Consider the following 26,726-nt stretch of genomic DNA (forward strand, 5'->3'; position numbering starts at 1 on the left):
ATATGACAGGGCGAGGCAATCAAGTGAAAATGGATTAACCAGGGGATTTTGGAGGTAGGAATTTCATTTACATGCTTTTGATAGCATGCTTATTTCTAACTCCATGAGTCATTGCTAGTCATTAAAATTTTATTGAGAAGCCTATCTCTTAGTTCCACATGCCAAGTTTCTTGGGAGGACAGAGGTTGGAACAGTGATCTGAACTCTCTTCTTTTTTATGTTCCAATGTTTCCTTGGACCTTTTCACTCTTGAAAGATCCATCCTGGCCTCTAGTTTTCAAGTCCACAACATGGACATTGGCAATGCCAATATCCCATCAAGTCTCCCAGGTGTTGATGGGAGAGGACTCTAGAAGTGCACGGGTCTGTCAGGTCTGGGAGACACACCCCAGGGGGCTCAGAAGCATCACAGTTTGGCCTTGTTCAGTGTCTGTGCACCCTCTAAGGATACTGTTCTCACCTTGGCTCTGCTATGTGTGAAGGAGCACACTACTAGATTTGCATAATGTCATGGAGTGGTCCAGCCAGCCCTCTTCCTGCAGCCCTGCAAGGCTTTCTTAAAAGTCTGAACAGCTTCATATTTTAAACACCTGTATGTTTGGTATGTTTCTTTGAGAGAAGAGAGGAAGAGAGAGGAGAGAGGGAAGGAGGAAAGGAGAGAGAGCGAGAGAGCGAGAATAAAGACAGCATTCTCATTCATAGCCTCATGTCTGTTTGCTTGTCCGAAGCTCTTGAGGAAAACGGAGTGTACTTGGACTAACCTCTATCGTGAAGTCACTTGTACACCTCAAAGCAGAGAGGAAACCATCTATGGACAGAGGATCTCAGTTTGCTGCTCCACCCAGCAAAAGTTCCTATTTGAAAGTTCCCTACCATCAGCCCCACTTCTTGGTGTGACTGAAAAAAGGATATCATAAACTAGCTATTTTTTGCAAGGGCTGTAAACCTGCATTTAGGTTTTTACACGATCCCAGCCAGAACTTCTCTTCTAATGACTGGCATGCTCGTGTGAAAGATTTTAAAGTTGAGGAGAGATAAATGTCCCCAAAGACAGTCTTATTGTGCTCGTGCCCTGAGAAAATCACAAGAGCAAACAAGGGCAGGCCAGAGAACCCTGGCAAGCCAGGCAAGGTTCCAGGGACAGCCTGACATCCACGGTGCCTGCTCTTGACCGCCTGTTGTGTCCAGCCCACCAGCTGCTCATGGTTCACCTCCATCTCATCTCAATGCCTGCTTGTTCTCTACCCTCACACAGAAGCTCTCATCTTCTTGGTTCTGCTCTGAAAACTGTGGAGAAAGGGAAAGAAGGAGAAGGAAAGCATAGGATTGCTCGAGGGAGGAAGAAAGGATGAAAGATGAAAGAGGAGGAAGAAAGCATTGGAGGAAAATGAAAGAACAAAAGCTTTCATATAAAGGATCCTGATTGTGTGTGTGTGCATGTATATCCATGTGTGCATGTGTGTGCAGGTATGTGCGCATATGTGTATATTCATGTGAGTTCGTGTGTGCCTGTGTATGCATGCGTGTGTGTGCACGTGCGTGCATGCATTTGTGTGTACATGCGCGAGTTCATGTGTGTGCACGTGTGTGCATGCATTTCTGTGTACGTGCACGTGAGTTCATGTGTGTGCTCACGCGTGTGTGTGCATGTGTATGTGCACGTGAGTTTGTGTATGTGCATGTGTACGTGTGTGTGTGCACGCGCGTGGTGGTAGCTCATGTTATATAGGTGCGCATGTGTGTGGCAATCAGAAGACACACTTGGGCATTACATCTCAAGCACCATCAGTCTGTCCTGTCCACCTTTATCAGGTGACCTGGAGTTTGACAAGAAGGCTGTCTGTCTGTCTGTCTGTCTGTTTGCTGGGCTTCAGGAATCTGCCTGTTTCTACCTTCTAATGCTGGGATTGCCAAGTGCATACCACCAAATACCTTAGTAGCATCTGAGGACCAAACTCAGATGCCCGTGCTCATGAGGTGGACACCTAACTAAACAACCCTCAGTCCCGATACCATGTTTTCTTAACTATCATTTGTTGGCTTGGCATTGAACCCCCCAAGGGTCACCCTTTTTTGCATTCTCCCCTTTCCCTGGGGTAGGGAGTTTGCTTTTTTTCCTTTCTTCTCAAGCTTAAGTGCCAGTCAGTGTGCTCTAAACCTGCCTGAGCTTATGAGAGTTCAAGTTGCTTTTTGGTTTTAGAAATGGGGAAAGCTTTTGATTGCTTACTGGAGAAACTAGTCAGTAGGATTAAGAAAATGGAAACAAATCCTCAGAGACCCCCCAGTCTGCACCTTGAAAACTATGAGCCCAGATTCTCGTTGGAATGGCCACCTGGCATTGGTCAGTTTGAAAATCTTCATTTTGGAGCATGTTTGACATAGTGACTACTTTCTGTCCTAAGGGGAGATGGTGTTTTCTAGAGAAGTGGTCAAATTGCTGCCAGGCAGCCATGCCAACTGATCGCTATGTTTATCTTGCTTGAGGTAGAATTCTGGTTTGGCAATGCCAGCTGACCCCTGCTAAGTGGCACCAATGCAGGATTTCAGGCCCTCAACCCCCCCCCCTAAAGAGCAGAGATTTTACTAATATCAGAGGAGAGTACTAGACCCAGAACCAAATTTTTATTAGGTTGGAGTTGCTGGGATTCTGGGTCCAGCTGGTGGCTCACTCTCTAACCTTGCAGTTCAAAGGATCTAGGAGTTGGGGAAAACCAGGGCATCATTAAACGCAAAACACAGCTTCTGAAGTCCTGGATAAGGATATAGATTTAAAAAAAAAAAAAACTAGTACTTGGAGACAATTTAGAAGGTCGCTGTGCTCTAAATTTAGTAAGTCCTCAGGAAGGGAGAATATAGGTTGGCTGCGCTGCCTGAGTCCCACTTCCTTTCACTTTATTTTTGCATAGAAGAAGATTACCTCGTCCTCCATAACTAGGTTGATCCTCTGCACAGCACGCTGCGCCATCCACACAAGCATTTCAGTTATGTCTAACTTTGGACAACACCACTAAAGAAGGGGAACAATCTGAACGTGGCCTCAAACACCCTCAAGTGCATCCATGAGGTGCTCTTATTTCTCCTAATTCAAATAGGCTCGCCCCAGTTTTGATCCTGCTAAGTGAATGTTCACGCAACACCAATGTGTTCCTAGAAAGGCTGGCCTTATTTTGGACAAGAAAAGCGTGGCAGGAAACAGTTTTCTCCGTGGAAACTATAAACCTATGGGGAGTGGTTGGAATGTAAGCTCAGGATCTGTTGTACGTGGGCCAGCCTTTAATTGAGTACCGTTGCTAATGAATTCTGAAGGGTTAATAGACACTCATGACTTTAAACTCCGTGACTGCATCTGAGTTAGAAACAATTTATGCAGTTAATGGACATTTCAAGAGGGTAGGGAGCTTGTAGATCTCTCTGGGGACTGGCCTGGCTTTCCATGACTCTCTCAGTCTCCATGGCTCTCTGTGAGCCCATCATTTACTCTCTTCTTTTAAGGCAGCGCATCTCAGGATCACAAAGAAATGAGTGTGTCCTCTACTTCTACACTCCTAGAGGATCACTGTCTACTGTTGGAGGGTCTTGGGGATCGCTTGATTGCCAGGACCTTGTCAAACTCTTCTGATCAAAAGGAATTGGGGAACAGGAAAATGCTGTTTTATTTTTTTCTTTACATGTGACCCATGGTAGATAACCAACAGTGGATTGCTAAATTAAATCCATCTCAACTTCTCTTTAAGTCTGGCATTAGAAAGTGGTGGGGTCTGAACTGGGTACCACATTCTTTGCATTATTACCCCTATCCTACTAGACTCTTTTGTTCTAGAAGTCTTTATGAGGCACTTAATGCAAGAGTGTTGGTACTCTGTTGCTGAAACAAGCTACTTCCCTTGAATTCTTTGCTCCTTAGCATCTCATGGGAATACAGCCTGTCTCTCTCACTGCCTCCCTGTAGAAACCTTCCTACTAGTTCTTCCTTATCTCCTACATAAAGGAAACAAAACCACTTCAGGGACTGAGAGCCTGTGTCCTCAGAGGTGGTGAACTTATTGCAAAACATGTGAGTTAGATGTAGAGATGCTAGCAAAAAATGTAGCATATTCTCTGCAAATCAACAACTAAAGGTCTGGGGAGGACTGGTAAGGAGGAAAAGTTGAAACACAGTGGGTCTCCATCAGTCTGACCTGCTGGCAACAGCTTTTGTTGGAAATGCTCTTGGGAAGGAAAAGGCAGCATTAGGTGCTGAGATTATAAGTCCAGTTATGAAAACAAAAACAGTATCCGAGGAAGAGGAAATGGGAAATAAGTGAGGGAAGGGGTTTGGCAGATGCTACAGCCCTGAGAAGCCCTGTGCAGCTGGTTCATCCATCTGCTGCCACATCCATATGAGTCAGCCCAGGTCATCAATAAGACACGTTCATGGCTGGTGTGAAGAGTCTCAGGCAATTCATGCCTTCTAGATGGAACTAGTCTGACACGGCCGTCTACATGAAAGGAGAACTGGCACTGGATGGATACCTCAAAGACAACGTCCCCAAAGCCTAGGCCATGGTGATTTATGGTGAAAGGGTTTCTTAAAATGTCCATTTGATACTTTAGTGACAAACACTCTAAGTGCGATGCAACATGATCCTCTTTCTAAGTTTCTCAACACATTGGGTATTATTCTATCTTTGTGATAAGACTCTTAACTTTCCACTATCTTCTCATCCCTATCTCCTTCATGCTTTAGGATTTGCCTAAAACCCTGTTGGGGCACGTGCGACCTGTTAGATGCTGAGGAGTGCATATCTCAGTAGTACTTAGAGTCGAGGGAACATGTTATCTTGATCTATGTGAAGCATCTATCAAAGCACTTAGGTTATCTATAAAATCAAAGTGAAATTGATTCAGGAAGAAAATTTTGATGCAAAAGTTGACTCATCTGAATTTCTGGGCCCTGAGATATTTGATGGAAAGAGTTATAATGTGTAGAAGGACAAAAAGGGATTTTAAGCTGGCAGAGTGAGAAGAAATTGATAGTAACAGGTGTGAGGGGCACATGTCAGGAGATCTCTGAAGAGGGAAATGGACCACACAGCATCATGCCCAGCTGAGCTTATGGGATCACGGTCAAATGAAGCACTTACAGACGAGATCAAGTATGGAATCAAGGTCTGGGAGGGCACCATGGATATGCTTGAAAGGCAGTTTCAAGGCTTACCCCTTGACTGTAACTCTGAAGGCTACAGAGATGTGACGCCCATCCACACTGTCTTGATAACAGAAACACAAGTACCCCATGGGTACCCTTGATCAACGGCTTGGTCTAAGACCTGATAAGCAGGGGATACAGAATGATCACACTGAAGAGCAAGGGCTCATCACCCAGAACCACACCGAAATGGAATCTGCTCACCATGGCTCCCTAGCCTGTGTCCTGCTGTGCTTCCCTTGCAGGTGAACTCTAATCCAGGAAAGGGTGCGTTTTCTGCCTCACTACATGCTCCCTGCACCACGAGTTCCTATCTCTGCTTCCAGGCAACATCATTTTCATTTCCAGAGCAAATCTCAAAGCTCCTTTTTTTCTTTTCTTGCTACAGCCGTAATTGGTGGCTTTACCAGAACCACTGAAAATCAAACAGAGCAGGCTTGAAAATCCCATGAGAAATTAATTTTCTATGTCTGCCAATATCTAGGATTTAGGGGACTTGTAAAGGGGCTGCTTGCACTCCATTTCTGATTGCCTGTGATTGAATGCTTTGTTCCCTACCCCAGGGCTCCAAAGTCTCGCAGAGGCCACATCAGGCACCGAGCTGAACTAGCTGGCAGAGCAGGCGCCTACAGGACACGTCTTAGGCCTCTCTCTAGGGAGCCTGGACCTACCTCGCAGCCGCTTCAGCCTCTGTTCCCGCCGTCTCCGCCGCACCACCAGCAGCAACACGAAGAGCAGCAACACGCCGATCAGGATGCAGGAGATGGTCACTAGGATCTTGAGCCCTTCATTGGTGGTCAGCCCTTCGTCGCTCTGGACAACTGACTTAATGAGTGGAGGGATTGTACCTGAAAGCAGGGCCACGATGTTAGATGGCTATTAATGGCGACGGCATGGTGGAGTTTTTAGGGATGACGGGTTACAGAGAAAACCGCGCGGTGTGATCCGGGGGTGTCCGTGTGATGAGAAATGAGGGGAACTTTCCCGTAAGTCTCTGTGGATTGAACTAGCTCACTCATCTTCCCTTGGTCCAGACTCCTAACTCGCTCTCTGTGCTAGCTCCTCTGGAAAGGACTGCGATACGCACAGTGCTCTAGGATGCCACGACCTGACAGTATGACACCTGGGCTCCTGCTCACCAAAGCCAATTCACCTAAAATCCAGTGCCCACGTGGCTGCACCCATAGTGCTTTTGCTAAAGGCTGTTTGAACAATAGATTTATCAACTGCATGGAAGATCTCCTGAGAGGAGAATGTAAGGAACAGAAGCCTAAAGAAGGATATGCCTTTAATCTTTTAATTATTCTTGATTTCAATCCCAGTTTCATAGCTGCTTTTAAGATTCCCAGTTTAGGGTAGAAGAGCAAAGGGCAGTTCTTCAAAGAGGGTCCTTCTGGGTCGCTGAAAAGGGCATTGCTAGCAGGGAATTGCTACACTGCTCCACAAAAATTCACATTATTTAGAACTGAAAGAAAAAATAGACATGAAGTGAACTCTGGGCTGTCTTAAGATGCTTTCTGCCCCAAGGATGAACATGGGTGTAGAGATCTAAACAGACATCTGTTTTTTATGGGACACACTTCTTGCCATTCACTATTATATAAGGCATTCTACTCTCACTGCCTTTTCCATGTAAGCCAGGAAGCCAGGGCTTTAGGAAAAATAATGCAGAAATAATGCCATTTCCCAGAGAGCAAAGATGATCTTATCTTGCATTTAGTAATTGGAGCAGTGAAAATACAACCATTGGCCCTCTCTGATCTCTGCTGGAGCCAAGCAGAGTTCTTCCAATTAGGTCTGGCAGCAGACCTAAGCCTACAAATAACCAGATACCGAGAGAGAGAGAGAGAGAGAGAGAGAGAGAGAGAGAGAGGAGGCACCTGTGGGCTGGTCTGGGCACAGGGCACCACAAGGACATGAAGAAAGTTTTGGCGAAGTAAATAGAGGAGACTCAGATAAAGAGGTGAAGGAGTTGGGGATCTGACCTTTGTTTTTCCTAAAATGAAAACAGTACCTTCAGGCACAGTAACAAAAGATACTAAAGGTACAGAGCCATGGTGTCATTCCAGCAGTCTATACTGTCTTCTTCAAGGCAATGTAAGAATATGGACTCTCATTTCTGTGAGATTTATTTCAGAAAATATAATGCAACTCACATGCCCTTTTCTAATATGATCTTGAGTTACATCATACCTAGCTTGGAGGTGGTGGCACACGCCTTTAATCCCAGCACTTGGGAGGCAGAGGCAGGTGGATCTCTGAGTTTGAGGCCAGCCTGGTCTACAAGAGCTAGTTCCAGGATAGGAACCAAAAAGCTATGGAGAAACCCTGTCTCAAAAATAAAAAAAAATAAAAGAGAGAGAGAGAACATCACACCTGTCTTAGAAAGCTGCACATTTAAAGTATGAGGACTATCTGTGACAGAACTTCTAGTGACGGCATCAGATGTGAGCAAACCCTTCACGTGTGGATTTCAGCAAGTTCTCCAGCCTCTGCCAGTATGGGAGCATAGCCATGGGCTAGAGTGTAGATGTCAAAAGTGACAAGAATACTAACTACTCAAAAGGGTATGTGCTTACAGGGTGCTTGGGTGAAGCCTTCAATGTGAAGTACTTGATAAAAGCCATTGATCTTGGCCCCTTGTTTTGTGAGAACGGAGAATGAAGCCCCATTGGGAGAAGAATCTTAGACATGAATGTTGCTCTGCCTATGCATGACCCTTGAGATGAGACTTCTCTAAATAAATATACACAGAGAACAGAAGGACAATGTAAGAGAGACCTGGGTCTTTGAAAAGGAGGACAGCTGTGCAAGGCCACAGTGGCTGACCCAGTGCCAGAGTCGGGGCCACAGCAGACCACCAAGTAAAGGGCTTCTCTCTGGAGTCCTTCCTGCAGCAGCAAGAGGAGTTTGTTTCTATCTGAGAAGCACAGTAGAAGCAATGACTGTAGACAGGAGGTAGACACAAGCCAGATTAGCACCATGTGCCAGAGAAGAAAGAATAATTCAGGGTCTACTGGGACCACAGGCCATTCTGATGAGTGGAAAGAACAGAAGATGCAGAGGGGAGCTGGTCCACAGCTCCAAAAAGCCTGCTGAATCACCGCTGGCGAGCCTATCATTGCTATTCCACAGTGAGGGTCACTGGAAGACTACAGAATCATCATGGACATGCTGCAAGCAAGGCCTCCCAGAAGACCTACTAACTAATCCTTAGAGCGGCTGTCTCAGCTTCGCTGAGCTGGGTGTTATCCAGTGATCAGTAGGAGACACCCAATACTAGAAAAAGGGCCAGAATTTAAATCATTTGGTTTTGGGCAACAGAAGGTCAAGAGACTCACGAATTTTCAGGATGTGTGTACAGGTGTACATACATACACACATGTGTATGTATGTACACAGGCCCACTGTGACCCCACTCGCCACCCTAGTCATCTCAGTGCCCCTGCTTCTGCTCAGACTAACCTAACTTCCTTTGCCATGGAAAACTGTTGTGCACATGCATTTTAAGGGTGTAATGAGAGCAAACAGAAAAGTTGTTGTGTGGATTGGGATGGGTGGAGGAGGGGTGGGAGACAACAAAAGCAGGGTTAGCTCATAGTCATTTGCAAAGCAACAGAACCATGAGGCAGAGTCCTTCATCCCTGAGAGAAGCTACTCCTTCACTAAGACCCCCAAGGGAGTCCCCGTGGGTCCTCAGTCTTTTGTTAATGGACACACAGTGATGGTCATCTGTGTGCAATGGACTAGGAAGCCCACAGAGATGGGCTCAGAGGCCCGAACCCTAACGGGCTCTGGGGGCACTGCTCACTCCGTGACAATGACAGTATCTCACAGGAGAGTGAGCAGCACACGTGTGCACATCCCTGAGCCACAGACAGGAAGGTCATGAAGCCTGGCGCTTACTGCCATCGTAGTTCAGCGTGGCGAAGTTGGCTTGCTTCTCGGCACAGCCGGCGCTGTTGCACACCCGCATCTGCAGCTGGTACCACGTGGCCTCTTGCAGGTCGTACAGGATGTAGGACTTGGAGAGGGAGGTCCTCTGAGCCGTGGTCCAGACTGTGGTACCGAAAGGTCTGTACTCCAGAGTGAAGGAGGTGATGGGGCAGCCCCCGTCGTTCCAGCCGATCAGATTCAGCCTCACCCGGGTGGTGTTGATGCTGGCAAAGAGTTCTTGCTCCTTGGAGAACTGAGGTTCTGTGGGTGGGACACAGGCAGTGTCACCTTTGGGTAAATGGGTGACGGCATTGCGTTCAGGTGCTTGCCCTCGGCTACTGTCTCTGAGAAGCCTAGCTCTGGCAAAGGTCGGATCACCAGCGTTCACAGCAAGAGCAAAACCTTGGGAACCAACAAGTTTTCCCAACCACGAGGACCTGCGCCTGAATGGATATGAGCTATTTTTACACAGTGGAGAGTTCTCTGAAGAACAGCTCAACTTTTCTTATGTGTAATCCTCCAGTGGTTCACCAGCTACAGTGTGTGGAGCTGAATAATTTCCCTTCTCATCAGACCGTGAGTGGAGATTTGGGAGAAGGCAGAGTGGGATTTGGGAGGGATCAACAGCTTTCCTCTACAACCCAAAGGCTTTGCTCAGAGGCCTCTGACACAGCGGGTCTAATTCTGCACAGCCCAACCCCTCATCCCCTGAATCCTTGTCCTATAATTCAAGTCTCAGGAGCTAAATCCAAATATTGCGCCTCTCCGGCTATGGCTATCTGGGTTTACTCCCCTGGTATGAGAGGAACTCATCAGATCTTTCTTCTCCTTGGTACACAGAGAGGGATCCATGTCCCCCCTTCTTTTCCACCATTTCTGGTTGCACTCTTGACCTCTGGGTGCTACTTCCTTGGGCTTTATCTCTTTGACTTTCTACTTTATTTCAGATAAAAATCCCAATTCCTTTTGAAGGGTAACCTATTAGCCTAGTCATTTCCAGACTGAAACGCTGTGAGGACAGGGGCCTCATTTCATGACTACCCACCCTGAGCACTCTTGCTGAGACCTCTCATGGGGTACTTTTGTCTTTGAGCAGCACGTGAAAGAACGAGATGGGTGACCAGAAGGTTCTGTGGTCTCTGTCATCACTCTGCCAGTCTCAGTTCAGGAATAAGGAAATTAAATACCTAAGACAACTCATAAGTATTTGCTGAGTCTTTCATGATCCTCCGCCCTTCATGTCGGGCGAGAAGGGATAGAAAAATGGCAGGCAGACAAGCAGGAAGACATCTCACCTTTTCCCAGAGTCTTCGCTTCAATGATTTCGCTGATGCGGCCTGGTCCCACTCCATTTTGGGCAGTAAGAGTGAACTTATACCACGTCCCACACTTGAGGTTTTCCAGGCGGTAGGAACGCTCACTGGGGCTGATGGGAAAGCTACCCCACTGCTCGCTGTTGTCCTCGGAATACTGAAGAATGTAGCCTATAGGAATCAGGAAATAATTTCCTAGTTAGTGTTCTCTTAAGAGGAAATAGGACAAGTTCTCTAATTGTGGGTGTTTTCAGAGAAGAATAATTCTAACACTTCCCGATCCCAGGAAGTTTCCCCTATGTTGGGAGAAGTGTTGGGGGTGGACTAATTAGTGAGCCACTTTGGCCACACAAGTCACTATTGCTATGGTAACATTAGTGCACTCTTTCTTCCCATGCCCATTTAATACCATGTTGGACAGTACAGCGTGAGTACTAAGCTATTGAATATCTGCCCCAGATATTCAGATACACATCAGAGCGTATGTGCAAGTCTTTGGGTATAAGCTGACGGGGCTATGTTGACAATGGGGACAGAAGTGACAGTGGGTGCCTTCACTATTACCTCCTTCCTACATATTATTGGGGGGAACAGTTGCAAACACAGGGGAAATTGGCTCCAAGCTCTGTAGCTACCCAAACATTTCTATAGCAACCTGGCTTCTTCTCAGAGTGAACAGTCCATTTGACAATTCATTTCTCATCTCTCCCTAGAACCACTGTCTTCGTGGTGTCTACTCTCACTGACCAGTGTCCATATCAGACATTGCCCTAAGCACCTTGCTTATGTCACCTTGCACAATGCCACAAACTGTGCTCTGACTCCACAGTGCCGGTAACAACAGAGGTGTGAGGACTCCTTGCCCGGGCGTCCTGGAAACTCTTTCTCGTATTCCTCATCACTGACATCTTCAGTCACGTTTCTGGAGTCAGATGGGTCTTCTTTGCTCTGTCCCTTGGTGCCTAGACTGTCATAATCTGACTTGTGCAATGTCAGGGCCCTAGGGGACTAATATCTTCTATCTCTCTTTGGAGGGGGGGGTTCCTCCTTTAACACAAACAGAACACTTCCCATCCGCCACACTGCAGAGGCCCCATGCCCAAACTCGGATTCCCCAAGTCCCTCCCTGGGGTATCATGCAGCACTGCTTCTGCATGCTATTGTTATCAGTATCTTCCATAATCTTTCACCTGCCTGTTCTCTCTGGCTCCCTAAAGCCACAGAGCCCCCACTTCCTGGACCCTTTGCCCACTTTTGTGTTCCTGCCCTGAGTTCCCCCAAGGTCACCCAATCTCGGCAGAAGATCTTTTCTCAGATCCCAGCCTCCACTCCAGATCACCCATATCTTGGGGACTGTGTTTAGCGCTCACCTCCTACCACAGAGGCCACTTCTATACCTAAGCAATCTGGCTCCCTGATTTCTGTTCCCTGAGGCAGCTGGATTCTGTAACATCGACATCCGTCAGTATAGCTGCCCAATGTATCATGCCCTCTGATGCCAGTGGCTTTCGGGACCACAATTTTCCAGGTTTGTTCTGAATTTCCTGGGACGCTTGACTTGGAAATTCCTCATCAACCAAATTAGCTTCATTTCCAAGACCTTTTATGCTGGCAGCTACCCAGATCTCTCTCAAATTAGGATGCTAACAAAATTCAGACGATTTGGAATCTAGATCCTGGATTCCTTGAGCCCTTTTATTTTCTCCATGAGTTTTCCCTCTCGCTTCTGCGAGGCCATCTGAAGCATTTGAGCCCAGTTGCCCTGACCGGCATCCGCACTGCGCTCTCACAGACATTGGTGCCCCATGACCCTCTTCCCTCTCCAGCTGTCCAGCATCACTTTGGATTGCTGTAGCAATTTGACCACCACAATCGGTGCTGCATGGTATCTGCAGCTGGGTCCTGGTGGCTTCTTGGCAGCAGTGATCTTTTTTTCCCTGCTAATGAGTCCCTGTGCCTTGCACATGGCAGCCGCTTCAAAGCTGTCCCACGCTCCTCAAACCCACAGGCACAACCTCACCCCTAATCATCAGCTATTTTTATAGAGTAACCTCACCTTTTTTTCTTCCCGACAAAAATAAAAAAAAAGAGACTCCCTTCAGCCAGAACCCAACAACCGGCTCTAGAAGACAGCCAAGTCCTGACTGTGGGCACTTGTGATTTCTGGGGAGTGTGAGGATTCTCAGCAAGGCTGCAGTGCTGAGAATCAAGCTGAAGGAGACTGGATGCCATGCTCCCAGGAGCCAGAAGCTGGCTGGTGCCTCATGGCTCCACTACCCTGCAATGCATGAGTCTCCCCATCCTTGACCCTAAGTCCCATCCTCTTTTATGACCTCTGTTACAGATGGGCACTTGTTCTCTCCCACCTCCTGCCTCTTCCTCTCGACAAAGGACTTTTTGGATTCAGAGCCACTGTAGCAAGGTCTGAGGGAGGCTGAAGCAAAGTCTTCCCGCAAACAGGTTGTTTCCAACCTGAACAGTCTGTGCCTTTAATTATGTATGGGACCATAACTGGTGAGTGGAAGCCATGACGCAGAGCTGACCAAATGTGGCGGGAACCTAGCAGTTATTTGATGAGTATGCGGTATATTTATTATAGCTATAATGACTTTCTTTCATGATTCTGGAAAGGAGAAAGGACCACGGGTTGCTAAAATTGGAAACTAGTGAGACCAGTGTGGCTTCTAGTGGAGAGAACTAGGTGGCCTTCTGTTGTGGGATTTCAATCCCTTTAGCCAATGGCTTTTGGGGATTATGAATGCTAGCGTGTAGTTTTGTCTATGGAAATGACACTTTATAGCTTAAGTCTTGCCCTCTCTTGTTCCCGCACTCGCTTGGGTTGTTGGAATGGAGCAGGCAGCTTGCTCTTCACCCCTGGACAGAAGGATTGGACGAAGACAGCTAGATCAGTGGTGGCATCTAAACTGTTCTGTATCAGTGAGCATTTTTATTTTATACTTAAATAAATTGAGAACCTGTAGCAGATTCTTGTGGTTTCCTGCTCTAGTCTTTATCATTTCCTTTTCTTTTATTTGTTAGTAGTCCACTATTAATTGTATTAACTATAGACTTATAGATACCAGATAGTTTTGTAACTGGGACTCCTTGGATAAATGATCCATGTTTCAGCAAACACCATAAAAACAGATGCATGCTTCAGAAGCATGCAGAGATAATGGCAAAATTAATTTTCTAAAGTACTTGGGGAGAATAAACTATCACACAACAGTTATTTGACGAAGATGTGTCACTTTTTGGTCAGTGGATATTCCACAAAACAGTGATCTGGATGGTTCATCTCATTACCTCTGATGGAGCTACCCCCGTTGTCTCCAGGGAGCCAGGAGAGGGTGATGGAGGAAGACGTCGTTTTGGATACAGTGAGCCGAGGCTGATCCGGTGGAACTAGAGAGGAAACAGTTTGTAGAAAACAAGAATTAGTTCTTCACATCTTCAATCCTCTGTAACAGTCATTTACCAAGTCATTTGTAACAGCCATTGATTAAATATGCATTCTAGGTTGCAAACTAGGCAATTCATTTCTGTCAAAGTGTCTATTTCATTGATATCCCAGGCTAAAGAGACAGAATATAGTGAATCTGTTATTAAGCAAAAGTCAACCATGTTTCTACCTCAACTTACACACAATTCATTTTCTCACCATCCCTTAGACTCCCGAGTTGCTCATGACAGATTGAAATCTTTAAATTTACTGAGGACATAGGCACTAATTTATTCTGAACTTCAGTCAGGAAGTTAAGTGTAAGTGATAGACACACTTGCTTAGTTATTCTGCTTTTCCCAAGAAAAAGGAAAGGGAAGATTCATTTAGCAGGAAGAATAATTGTAAAATCTTCCACGTTTCAAGGAACAGCATGCACACACATATACACAAGCACATACACACAAATAAGCACATATATGTGCACACATATGCACATAAATAGACACAGATACACAACCACACAAATACATATATACACACATATATGCACATACACACATATAGGCAGACACATGCACACACTGGCACACAAATACAGATACACACATATGTACATGCACATATACATGCACAAAGAACTCTGAAAACCAAAGCTGTGATGTGACAGTGGTTGTGACCATGTGTACCCAACCTCATGTAAGGATGGAGGGACACAGACTGCTAAACAATGGCCTTAATTCAATTCTGGACAAAATGCTAAATTGATTCACAATCAAATCATCCCAGACTTAGAGAGCTCTCACAGAAAACATCCCCACTTCCTGGGAGGCAAGCCGGAAATGTTGGCCCAAAGGCCTGAAACACTGACCCATTTGCTTAAAAAAATAATTTAATGGTACCTTCAACAATTCCCTAGAACTATACTGACTTCAATTAACTCAAATTTCAAGATAGATTACATAGTACTTTAGAACATATGGTCCCTTGCCATCTTGTCCTGTACAGGAGAGTAATGATGGCATTTTCATTTTCTGTGATCTATTAATGTGACAATATCTGAATCCAAAGAATCACATGCTTTAATTTTCCTCTGATAAAAATATCCCTCCTACAACTAAATCTGAAACCATTCAATTGCCATGTGGGTTTTGCACACTGATTTAATATCACATTATTTGAAAGTTGTTGTATATATTTTTGTATGGCAATAAATTATTAAATGTCCTGCATCAAAAACAAAATATTAACAATTAGCTTAGAGCTTCAGTGGGCAACTCCATGAATGGCTGGAACTCTACGCCTCTTGTTATTCTACTTTGCTTTGTAGTTGATGCAAGATATGTCATTGTTTATTGACTTAATTAGCAGACATAAATGATCACACTCAGAGACTAACTTGCCACGAATGCTGTACTGGTTAATACATGCGTGTGTAAACCATGCATGCCAAGAATGACTTTTTTAGAGATATTCACATATAGAAATAAAAGACTAGACATTTTATACATAACAAAAAAAACAGAAGGACTACACACATCACTTTGACTGGTTCAGTCTCTATCTTGCTAAATGAACATGGTATTTACCAAATAAAAACAGCAATGAGCTATTTCTGAGTTGGCTCAGTTTTGCTATCTGCATGTAGTAAAAGGCCACTCAAGAGGGCCCCAGCTTTGTACCTTGAACTTGCAAATTTAGAATGATCTCATCTGATCCCCAGTTGTTATTGGCGACACAGCTGTAATAGCCCGAGTCCTCTGCCTTCACTGTGCGAATGATGAAGCTTCCGTTGCTGAAGATGCTCCTACGGCCGTCAATCGTCACCAGGCTGGGTGTCCCGTTACTACCTCACAGGAAGAAAAATGCACAGATTAAAGAAATTACAACCCACATTAGGTGAGGTTGGCAAAAAGTATTAAGCCTTTCTCCGGAGCAAACAGCAAATTGCAACCTCAATTATTTTTGCATTATAAAATAACTTTGTGATTATGTGACCAAACTGCTGACTAGTGGAGTTTTTTTTTTTTTTTAAATTCTTTCATTCAGAAGGTTAGAGCTGTGTCAGTTGCCAAGAATTTAGCTCATTGAGTGGTCAGGTGCTCACGACTATTGTCACAAGTACATGCCTTCCTCTACTACTCAGCCTTTGGGGACTTTCTCACTGTGGCAAGAGTGAGAAACTCTTGTTGGCCAACTTGATCAAATCATGCATGGCAAACTAAACTTTGCAATCTCCTATAGACCTAAAATCACTTTCAAATCACAGTTCTTAATGAACTTAACATATGCAGAACAACAAGGCCTCTCCAGGGAACATGGAGCTGATCCTCCTGTGAAGAGTTCTTTGTCATCACAACCACAGTCGGGGTGGCAGCTTGTCCAGTTGAGTAGGGTCACTCCCAGGTAAGGCAGAGTGCCAGCTTGACCCAGGGAGCTTATGAATTTGCTTTGGATTAACCAACTTAAAATGCAACGAGAAAATTGCTCATGGGACCCAACCCATTATTTCAATCATTTACGCTTGTAAGTGCTTTTGTTTGAAAATAGGCACCCTTCTGAATCCGTTATTTTAAATCTCCATGCCTATTAATGAATGTTCAGCCTCTATTTATATCTGAAATTCTTCCCCTGCATAGTGATAAAGCATGTTTAAGAGACACGTGGACAGAACTCATTACTCTCCCTCTGTCTTGGTTTTGTTATTATAGTAATCACTACAGAGGCATGGAGAACCAGTTTTCCTGTTGGCTAAGTCCAAATGGGTTTGATTTCTTTATCTCAAGACAGGGTCTTGCTATGTGGCCCAGCAGGCTGTCCTTAAACTGGCAATGTTCCTACATTCACCTGTCAAGAGCTGGAACTACATGGGACTGTGTTCCATCTCTTATTTCACTTTAATTATGTGTGCATGTGGGAAGAGGGGTGTGCAAATGTATTACCTACCCATGGAGGCGAGAGGCTTTTGGATCCCCCTGGAGTTGGAGTGACAAGCAGTTACAAGGCACTGGATATGGGTGCTGGGTCCCCTATCTCTCCAACCCCCGAATTCCATTACTTAAAAGTTCCTTCTGGGGGCATGTGCCTCAGGTTGTATTGTCTGTTCTCTCTGAAGAAGAGAGAGCTAGGAAAGCTCCTGATAACTTGAGCACCTTGTTTCCATGCCTTGGCAACACAGAGCAAAGGCCACTGCGATAATTGGTGGTTTGGTTCCTTTCCTCACAAGGGTTTTCATAGAATTCTGGTTCTGGATTGATAGAGGACTAATAGATAGAGTTGATCAAAGTCACACGCTTCTAAGCAGTTTCTCCCAATGGAGTTGCAATGCTTGACAGTTGGTGCTGGCTGCTTTTTCTACCTCACTTCAGGGGAGTGCTGGGTTTCTTTAGTTTCTGTTAATACGCGTGAAGTAGGGGTGGGCATGTAACCCAGCAGGTAGAGTGCTTGCCTAGCATGTATGAAGCTAGCATGTTTGATGCTTTGCACTAAATATACTGGGCATGGTGGCATATGCCTTTAATCCCTATGGGATTACAGGGAAATGGAGGCGGGAGATCAGAAATTCAAGGTCATCTTTAATCATAGAGTTTGGGGCTGGCTAGCTTAGACTACAAAAAAATAGTATCTATGCATGTGAACATGTGTGTGCACGTGAGCACAAACACACACACACACACACACACACACACACACACACACACAGAGTAAAATCCCACTGACTTAGTCCAAGGCTGCCTGACATACCGGCTAAGGGCTCACTAAAAGGCATACATTGGGTTACTGGTTACCTGTCTTTCATCCACTTTACTGCAGGTGAGGGGTCTCCAACAGCTTTACAGGGCAAGACGATGTCCTTCATCCATGGAGTAGTCACCGTCCCACTGAAGGTGAGGATCCGTGCAGGAGCTACAACACCAAAGAGCAGACTGTCTACACAGAGCCAAGGTGATCTTCCCAACAGAGCAGCCCCCCAGAGCCAATCAACACCGCAGCTTTGGTGCTATTCTCTGGCGGCTGCCTTATAAGGGGGTTTCCTTGTAAGGACATTTTCACGGATGAGAGTTCCCCATTGCGGCATATTTTTCTTCTTCTAACCAAATATTAACAGTATATTAAACACTTGGAGTTTCATAAGCCAGGCAACTGCAAGCTGTGAGTTTCTATGAGCTCTATTATTTTTTCAAAGCACTTTATGAAGTGACTCATCTCAGCCCCCAAAACCGCACGTTAAAATATACTTTTAATATCTGAGAGAATAGACACCATAAAACATAAAGTCCACCAGCCAGGGGAAGTAAATCTGGACCAAAGCTATTTACTGGCTGTATGATACTTTGTCTGCTTCTCCACACAGTTTGATCTTAAACTCATGCACACATTAAGAAAAGGGGGCAGCTAAGGGTGGTCATTTAACTTGGGACAGTGGTTCATCCCAGCCACTACTTTCGGTGATTCTATGGACTGGAGAACAACTCCACATGTACCACCCTCCAGGCACTAAGTCCTGGTGCACAAACACCAAGGCAGAGGCTGTCCTTTATTTGAGCCAGCATGCTTGGACATGCACTGGAGGCTGATTACGCAGAAAGGAGAGGCGGTTCTCCTTGTAGGAGCTCAACCTGGCTAGATACTCAGACAAGGAGATCTCAAGTGGGAAGCCCCAAACTTACTCTGGAGCCATACAAATGGGACCAGAGCTGCTGGGAGATCTGCATGGTTCTGGGCTTAATTCTGGCCAAAGGAGGGGAGGGCAGGAACCCTGGGATCCCTGGAACTGAGTCTGGCACAGATCACTGAGTATTACAAATGACAAAAACCATTCCTGTTTCCATTGTCCTGAACATGGTGGTCCAAGGCCAGCTGCCTCAGAAGCTGGGCTTTGGTGTGAGGAACTTTTCTAGGCTGTCTGGTCATGTGTGTGAAACAACTCCTCATGGAGGTGGGGATGGTCTAAGGCTGGGGCAGCTTTTACCGTCAGTCTTGGTGGGGTTTTGGCATTTTTCTTTCCCAGTCTCCCAAGACTGTTTTTTTCTATTTAGGAGGATGCCCTCAGGGGCAGAGTGTGGACCATTAAAGCTTTTAAATGGCCATTCACTTTCAGGAATACACATACACATACATTTATACACACACACATGTTGTATATGTGTGTACACACATATTCAAACTCATGGTGTAAAGAACTGCGTAGTCTTAAAGAAGTCAGTAATAAGAGAAACTGGAGGGGTATAAACGGCAGCTCTATCTGTATGTACCCTTCACTTCTGCAATATGAAGCAGTTCTGAAATAAAGTTTATCACAGACAGACAGAGAAGTGAACACACAGATATACACAGAGAGATAGAGAAACACAAAAGAATACACACACACACACACATCATTCATGAGTTTCCTTCCTTAAATCTCCTACAGTAGCTTTGCATTTCACTTTGAGTGAGGTCTGAAATCCTGAACACAATCCCGATGCCCTTGCAGGCCCAGGCCTATTTTCCTTTGGTCTTCAGCGTGTGCTGTTCCCTCTGGCAGCTCCACTCAGTTCCGACACTGCTGCTCCTGAGAGCTGATTTTTAATTGCAGCCTCCTGACCTCACTGGCTTCATCTTTACACGTCACCTTTATCTTTTCCAGCTTTTACGCTGTCTCCCCACTTTCCTGGGGGTCTCATGTTCGTGGCCCTCCCTCCACTGTCTCCCCACTTTCCTGGAAGTCTCATGCCTGTAGCCCCTCGCTGTCTCCCCACTTTCCTTGGGGTCTCATGCCCGTGGCCCTCCACTGTCTCCCCACTTTCCTTGGGGTCTCATGTTTGGGGAGTTTATGGAATCCTTGGCAGGTAAGGCCTTGCTGGAGGAAGTGTACCTCTGGGGTGGGCTTAGAGGGTTTATAGCCTCATCTACTTCCAGTTCACTCCTGCTTCATGCTGTGGCTGGAGATGTGATCTCTCAGCGTTCTGCTCTGGCCATGGAAGAATACCCCTCCCTGCCAGGATAGTGGCTGTCTCTGGAACTATAAACCAAAATAAACTCTTTCTTCCATAGGTTGCTTGGTTGCTTTGTCATTGTATAGCAATTAAGAATAGCTTATCAATAGCTGGTGATTCTTATGTTTGTAACATTTCAAATCTTACACACTGTGAAACAGGCATGTCTTTTTAATAAGTGTGAACCTGATTTAAAGACGAACTTGGGGAAAATGGCAGGTAGTGATTATCACTAATTCTCCCAAACAAACATTTATAGTATATGAAGCCTGAATCAGCCCTTGGCGCTGTGTTCACCACGAGGGAAGCAGCTTTCCCAACTGGCACACAGAGCCGGAACTGACTAGCTGGAATGTGAAACTACAAGCTTTCTTTCAGGGAAAGCAGGGGCCTAACAACCATTGAGCTGTGCTGGGCTTTAAGGTTCTTCCACTGTGGTTCACGTACCTTTAGCCAGGGGCTCGACAGTGATGATCTCACTGCTGTTGCCTCTTCCGGCTGACGTCACCGCCACCACCCAGACACTGTACTGTCGATTCCTACTCAGGTTAGGAATTCTGTAGGAGAATGAGTCAGGGGAGGCTTCAAACTCGCTGATGACCTGTGGGAAGACACAGACATGTACCCTTACTCACGGAAGCAAGCAGTACAATGGCTTCCTAAAAGATTGCTCACCAATATATTGCCCATCCTACCAGGGGAAGCCTAGACCACGGGGCACCCTCCGAAGGGCTGGATTTTCAATGTGAACTGTAATTAATATATTTAGGTGGCCCACAGTCTATGTCATCTGCACACTTTTGATGACCACTCACCCTTTACTGTTTGTCACCAAAGAGCACAGAGATGTCAACCGACCAGCTAACTTCAGCTGCAGGGGTGTTTAATTTTGAGACGAGCTTCAGGGTACATGGGGGACCCAAGAGGAGTAGCCTGGCAGCCCCACAAAGCTGAAGGGACATACCTGAACAACAGTTCACAGGACCCAGGGCTAGAAATGGAAAAGGTGGACACAGAGAGGATTCCCGGGACCCAGGGAGGTTTTATGTGGGGGTTCAGTGAGCAGATCTGCACACACATGGACGGGGGAATCCCCTCAGGACAGGGGAAGAGCCACCTGAAAGGCTCTGAGTCAGAGCTCAGCAGTCACAAGGTCTGGAAATGCTGCCAGCTCCTAACACTACACATCAAGACTGGAAGCACTGGCTTAGGACATAAGAGTTTTACCTTGAAAGTGAGGAATATTTATCTTAGGATGCAACAGTAGTCTTGTCTGTTCTACCAGATACAAAATCAAGAACCAGAAAGATGAAATGATCACTCAGTAACAATCACACCTCAGAGTGAAGGTAAATAATATTTAGAACATCTACCACTCAGGTAGGTAACTTCCCTAATAACATCCAATAAAAAAAAAAAAAACTTGCTCTATGTGAACACCATCAACATTATTACATAGATGAGTGGATAAATAAAGTGCATTATGCTCAATCCATGTAGTATTACTCAGCCATAGAAAAGAACAAAGGGATGCTAAATATTACAATGTGAGTGGATCTTGAAAACACATTGCTAAGTGAGAAAAATAAATCATAAATTATCACACAAATTTAAATGTCCAGGATAGACAATATACAGCCAGAAAGTTGAGGAATTTTCAGGGGCAGTGTGGGCAAAGAGAACAGGGGGTGACAGCTTTTTTTTGTTTTTGGAAGAGAGGATCCTTCTCAAGTCAGAGAAAGGAGGGGTCAAGGGATGCAGAGAGCACACTGATCTGCCCCCTTTGAAAGCATCGGATCTGGGCTGTGTAAATGACCTCTCAACAAAGCCAAAACAAACAAACAACTTCCAGGAGGGATTCCAGAATATGGAAATCATGAGTCGTGGAGAAGTAATTATATATACTAAAACTGACCCACAATCAACACAGAATGATTTTTGCAAAGTCAACAAAGCAGTTTTATAATTGTCTTATAGCAAAATTAGAACTCAGTAGGTAAAAAGCTTAAGCTGAAAGGTGGAAGGCATAAAGGTGCTTGATAAACTCAAAAGACATTGCGCCAGTTCACACACAATGTGGAGCGCTGCCTGGACTTGCTAGGTCATAAAAGAAAAAAGATGGCATGAAGTTGGGAGGGGGTGTGAAGAAAATATGGAGAAAACTGAAGGGAAAATGGAGGGCAAATGCATTTATTTCACTGTGTGAAATTAGAAAATATAAGGAAAATATAAAAAAACCACAGAAGACTAGATTGTTAGCAGATAGGATGTTTTGGGGAAACCCCTAGTGAGCATCATGCTGTCCTAATAAGTTAAATGCTGGCAACCAAGACAAATGTATAAAGCAACAGCATGAACCAGCTACAGGAGGGTTTCAAGCAGGGTACTTAAGGAAGGCTGAGGTGTGAAATAGTAGTTAATGATGTGTTACATTCTTTGATGCTGTGAAATATTTGGTTAATTATGCAAAGTTGTGTTGCAATCTTTTATGTTGCATTTTTTTAACTCTGTAAAACTGTGTTACTTTGTCTGCCTAAAACACCTGATTGGTCTAATAAAAAGCTGAATGGCCAATAGTTAGGCAGGGCAGCCAGGCAGAGAAAATAAATTGAAAAAGAAATGAAAGAGGGAGGGGCAAGGAGAGAGGACACCAGGGGCCAGGCAGCCATCCACACTCAGTCACAGAGTAAGAAGGAAAGATAGATATATAGAATAAAAAAGATTAAAAACCCCAGAGGCAAAACATAGTTAAAGAGAAATTAGATAATTTAAGTTAAGATAGAAAAGGTACCCAGAAACAAGCCAAGCTAAGGGCAGGTATTAAAAAGAAAGAATAAGTCTCTGTGTATTGATTTGGGAGCGGGGTGGTGGACCCCCAAAGAGCAGAGAACAAAAGGAACAACCAACTACAGAGGAGCTGTGGGGAGAAAAGCTGTGGAGAAACGCTGAAAATGTTCCCACCTTGAGATCCAGAGACACAAGAATCGTAATGAGCTTCAGTCAGAAAAAATAAAGTCACATAAACAACAGCAGAGCAGATAGATCTTTAATCCAACCACTCAAGGCAGCCGCCAAGAAGCAGTTCAGAGACACCCAGAGCTGTGTGTAGTAACAAAGAGGCTGGCCAGTGATGTCATCCCAAAGCCAATCCAAGTAAGATGCCTTTTAACCAAAGGGAAGAGAATCAAAGTATACATTCAACATTCTCCAAAATTAATTAATTATTTTCAGATATTTAAAAGACTAGATGACTCTCCAGGAGAGACACAGCCTGGGAGATGTTAAAGTATCCTGCACACAGAAGGAAAAATGTCCCCATTGACGCAAACCCTCAGATGCCTGGGCACACGTTAGCCTGCACCACGTGACGTGTGTATGTCTGCACCTACACTGGCTGACCCCGGAAAACCCCATGGCCCAGTTTTCAGGTCAGGGGGATTTCAGCTTGATTCTTGACACGTTTACGTCAGAGCTCAGAGGCTGTGTGCATGTGCTTGCCTTGTGTGATGTTCCAAGATAAAGCCGGTGCCAAGTTTTCAAACTTAGTGATGTTCAAGGGAGGGAAAGGAACCAAATGAGGGGCCTATTTGAAAAACACATTTTTCATTATTTAAACTATACTATTGACAGTTAAAAATAATAGCTTGGCCTGGGTTTACTTTATGGATAAGAGTAAAACATAAGATAATGGCTTGGTGGTGGGGAGTGGAAACAGAAAGCTGTGTCAGAGGCGCACTGGAAGCTCCTCTGCTGCGGGTGATGTACACAGTGTCAGGAGCAGACTATGATAAATCTGCTCAAGGCCAATCTCAAAGAAACTGTTCAAGTTTCATCCTGAGGAGGAAAACAAAGCCAACGGGACTGCCAAAAAATTAAATTGGAATTTTAGGAACATTTAAGCCATTCAAAGGCAAGAACAGAGCAAGAAGGAAAGGGAGCCTGACCAGACCTTTCAAACCAAGGAACACTGTTGTAATAGCGAGCTGAGGGCTGCGTCCTCAGCATCCGGACGCCCGCATGGCTAGCTTATGCCCCGAAATAATTACATAGAAACTGTATTCTTTTAAACATTGCTTGGCCCATTAGTTCCAGCCTCTTATTGGCTAGCTCTTATATATTGATCTAACCCATTTCTAATAATCTGTGTAGCCCATGAGGTGGCTTACCAGGGAAGATCTTAACCTGCATCTGTCTGGAGTGGGAGAATCATGGCGACTGCCTGACTCATCTTCTTTCTCCCAGCATTCTGTTCTGTCTACTCCGCCTACCTAATTTTCTGTCCTATCAGAGGCCAAGCAGTTTATTATTTAACCAATGAAACAACAGATAGAAAGAGGACCCTCCTCCTTATCCTCGGGGGACCCTGCCCTATATTTTTTACTTATAAAGATTGCGGGTGCCCTCACGGCCACCCCTTCTGCTTTTCTGTTCTCCACTGGAACCTCTGGTTCTGTAAGTCTATTTCCCAATTAAAGCTGTATATATTATTACAATTTCTGTCTGCATTCATTTACGCCAATACAGAACACAACAATCACATCCATAATTACATTAAGCAAATGAGGTTGAGCCCCTGAATTTAAAGACAAAGGTTTTTCTACCTGATAAAGGGCCACCAAAAGGGTAAAAACAAACCAAAATCAAAATAAGCAAACACAAACAATATCCTATAGAAACCACCAAAGTTAACCTGGAACATTTTTCTTAATATTAAATACAATAGATTCAAGAATAAAGCAATCTTGACTGATAGTGTATAGAAGCCACTTTCACACTGATAAGGAGGTCAGCTCACCAAGAGGCTAGAGCCATCCTATACCTTTGTATACTTAATAGCAAGGCTTGAACACACAGACAAATCAAAGGAACCGCAGAGCCATAGACCAAGGCAGCTCTCCACTGTTCCATGAGCAGCTACGAGAAACAGGTGATACTAGGACTACACACACCTTACAGGTAAGAAACCTGGAGGGCACACAGAGGTCAGAGCACCAGACCAGGTGAGCGGAAGAACTGTGCTTCTCACGTCCAAACTCATGCTCCCTGCAGTCAGTTATGACCAACCAACTTTAGATGGGCTCTCTCACTGCTGCAATAACCTCAAGTGCCTGGGTCAGCCATGAAGGGGGACACATTAGCGCTGCTATTAAACCAGTTTAACTTTATCTCTTCATTGTCTACCAAATCCCATAATCCCCTAGCAAAAAAAAAAAAAAGTCAGAGGCTCGTTCACAGTCAAATATTCAGCTTACAGGTAAATTTCTCTGGACAGATAGAGGGAAATGATTGGGCCTCGGCAGGGATTACTCAGTGGTTGCCTGCACTCCTTAGTGCATGCTTGGGTAGACACTGGCATTTAACTATCCCCATCCTCCACAAAACATCCATACCCAGACTTCCAGAAGTTTGGAGGGAATGTAGCCTGTTCCCTTGCAAACTGCATTCTGAGGCAGAAATCCTGAGAATATGTGGATGCACTGTGTGACAGTGCACAGTTTTGTTGTTGCCAACTTATTGACTCCAGGCTTAGGGAGGCAGAGATCCTAGCAATCATCTTTATTGAACGTGCAACATCAACAAGGAATTATATATACACAAAATAAAGATTTTCTGTGGCGGACACAGCTTTTAGTCAAAACCCAATCTGTATTCTGTCTATGAGGGGTAATTAGTCTTTACTTCCAAAATACACATTTTTATTTATGTTTTGGCCACAGCGTGGAGCATGGCTAAATCAGAAACAAAAAAAAGATTCATTTCTTATGCAGCTCTGCTTGCTTCACCACGTACATAGAAAATTAGCCAAGAATCTAAGAAAAAAAAGTTTCTATGTACAGAAAGCCCTTCCAATCAGCATGGCATCTCTCTAGAAATCAATTGGGAAATCTATTTAGTATGTCCTAACGGTACCCAGAGAAAGTCAGTTATATGATGTCTTCATCCTTTGCTACCCTTTGAGATGCTTTCCTAATGTCTGTTTTTCTTGTTTGGGTAGAGGGCAAGCAGAAAGTTGACAATTGAACCATTAATATAATTGAAGATTCAAATAACTTATGTAGCTGAATATGTGATTAATGTATCTTAAAATCTGAGCAATATCCATAAAGAAAAAGTTTCCCTAAAGATGCCAGCCTTTCCTAATAAGAGATGAGGCCGCTTGCTGAATCTGGTGAGCTCTTGTCATCCATCTCTGGGCCCGAGAATATAGAGCAGCAAAATGTCCTATTGAGAGGTGACTATGTCTTCTATAGGGAGAAAACTGTGAGCTCCAAGGAAATCCTGTGAACTTGAAGTCTGAAGGACACAGAGTTTCAGAGCTACACTTGAAGCATGAAGGCTAGCCATGAGGGCGAAGGCTAGCCATGAGGGCAAAGGCTAGCCCCACTTGCCAGAGGGGAGGGAAGCATTTCAGGACCCCTACCACTTCCAGAGTGAGGTTAGGTAACTGACACCCATTCATGGGTCCTAGAGTGGGGGACAGAACAGGAAACTATAGATGAGACACCTCCAATAAGGGGGGCATTTTAGAAATGATGTCATATTAGTTTCCTGATGGAGGTGGGTCTTGTATCTTATCTGTTGATTTCATTGGTTAATAATAAAGAAACTGCCTCGGCCCTCATAGGACAGAAAATTAGGTAGGCAGAGTAGACAGAAGAGAATGCTGGGAAAAAGAAGCTGAGTCGGGTCGCCATGATTGTCCCACTCCAGACAGACACAGGTTAAGATCCTCCCTGGTAAGCCAGCTCGTGGGCTACACAGAATATTAGAAATGGGTTAGAACAATATGTAAGAGCTAGCCAGTAAGAAGCTGGAACTAGATGGGCCAGGCAGTGTTTGAAAGAATACAGTTTCCGTGTAATTATTTC

The 26,726-nt window shown here is 44.8% G+C and overlaps 1 protein-coding gene across 1 annotated transcript in view; it reads right to left on the bottom strand.

Moving 5' to 3' along the window:
* Dscam (DS cell adhesion molecule) overlaps nucleotides 1–26,726 on the bottom strand; it is a 444,522-nt gene that overhangs the window by 43,252 nt on the left and 374,544 nt on the right. The window contains exons 21-27 of the mRNA XM_050162107.1: nucleotides 20,305–20,458; nucleotides 17,668–17,785; nucleotides 15,562–15,725; nucleotides 13,744–13,842; nucleotides 10,420–10,608; nucleotides 9,095–9,385; nucleotides 5,860–6,036 (exon numbers count right to left, since the gene is read on the bottom strand). Of these exons, the coding sequence (XP_050018064.1) occupies nucleotides 5,860–6,036; nucleotides 9,095–9,385; nucleotides 10,420–10,608; nucleotides 13,744–13,842; nucleotides 15,562–15,725; nucleotides 17,668–17,785; nucleotides 20,305–20,458 (1,192 nt within the window). The remainder of the gene's footprint in view (nucleotides 1–5,859; nucleotides 6,037–9,094; nucleotides 9,386–10,419; nucleotides 10,609–13,743; nucleotides 13,843–15,561; nucleotides 15,726–17,667; nucleotides 17,786–20,304; nucleotides 20,459–26,726) is intronic.

This window comes from Alexandromys fortis, unplaced genomic scaffold (assembly GCF_014885135.2).
Source record: "Alexandromys fortis isolate MF-2015 unplaced genomic scaffold, M_Fortis_MF-2015_v1.1 scaffold_128, whole genome shotgun sequence".
NCBI classification, from domain to species: Eukaryota; Metazoa; Chordata; class Mammalia; order Rodentia; family Cricetidae; genus Alexandromys; species Alexandromys fortis.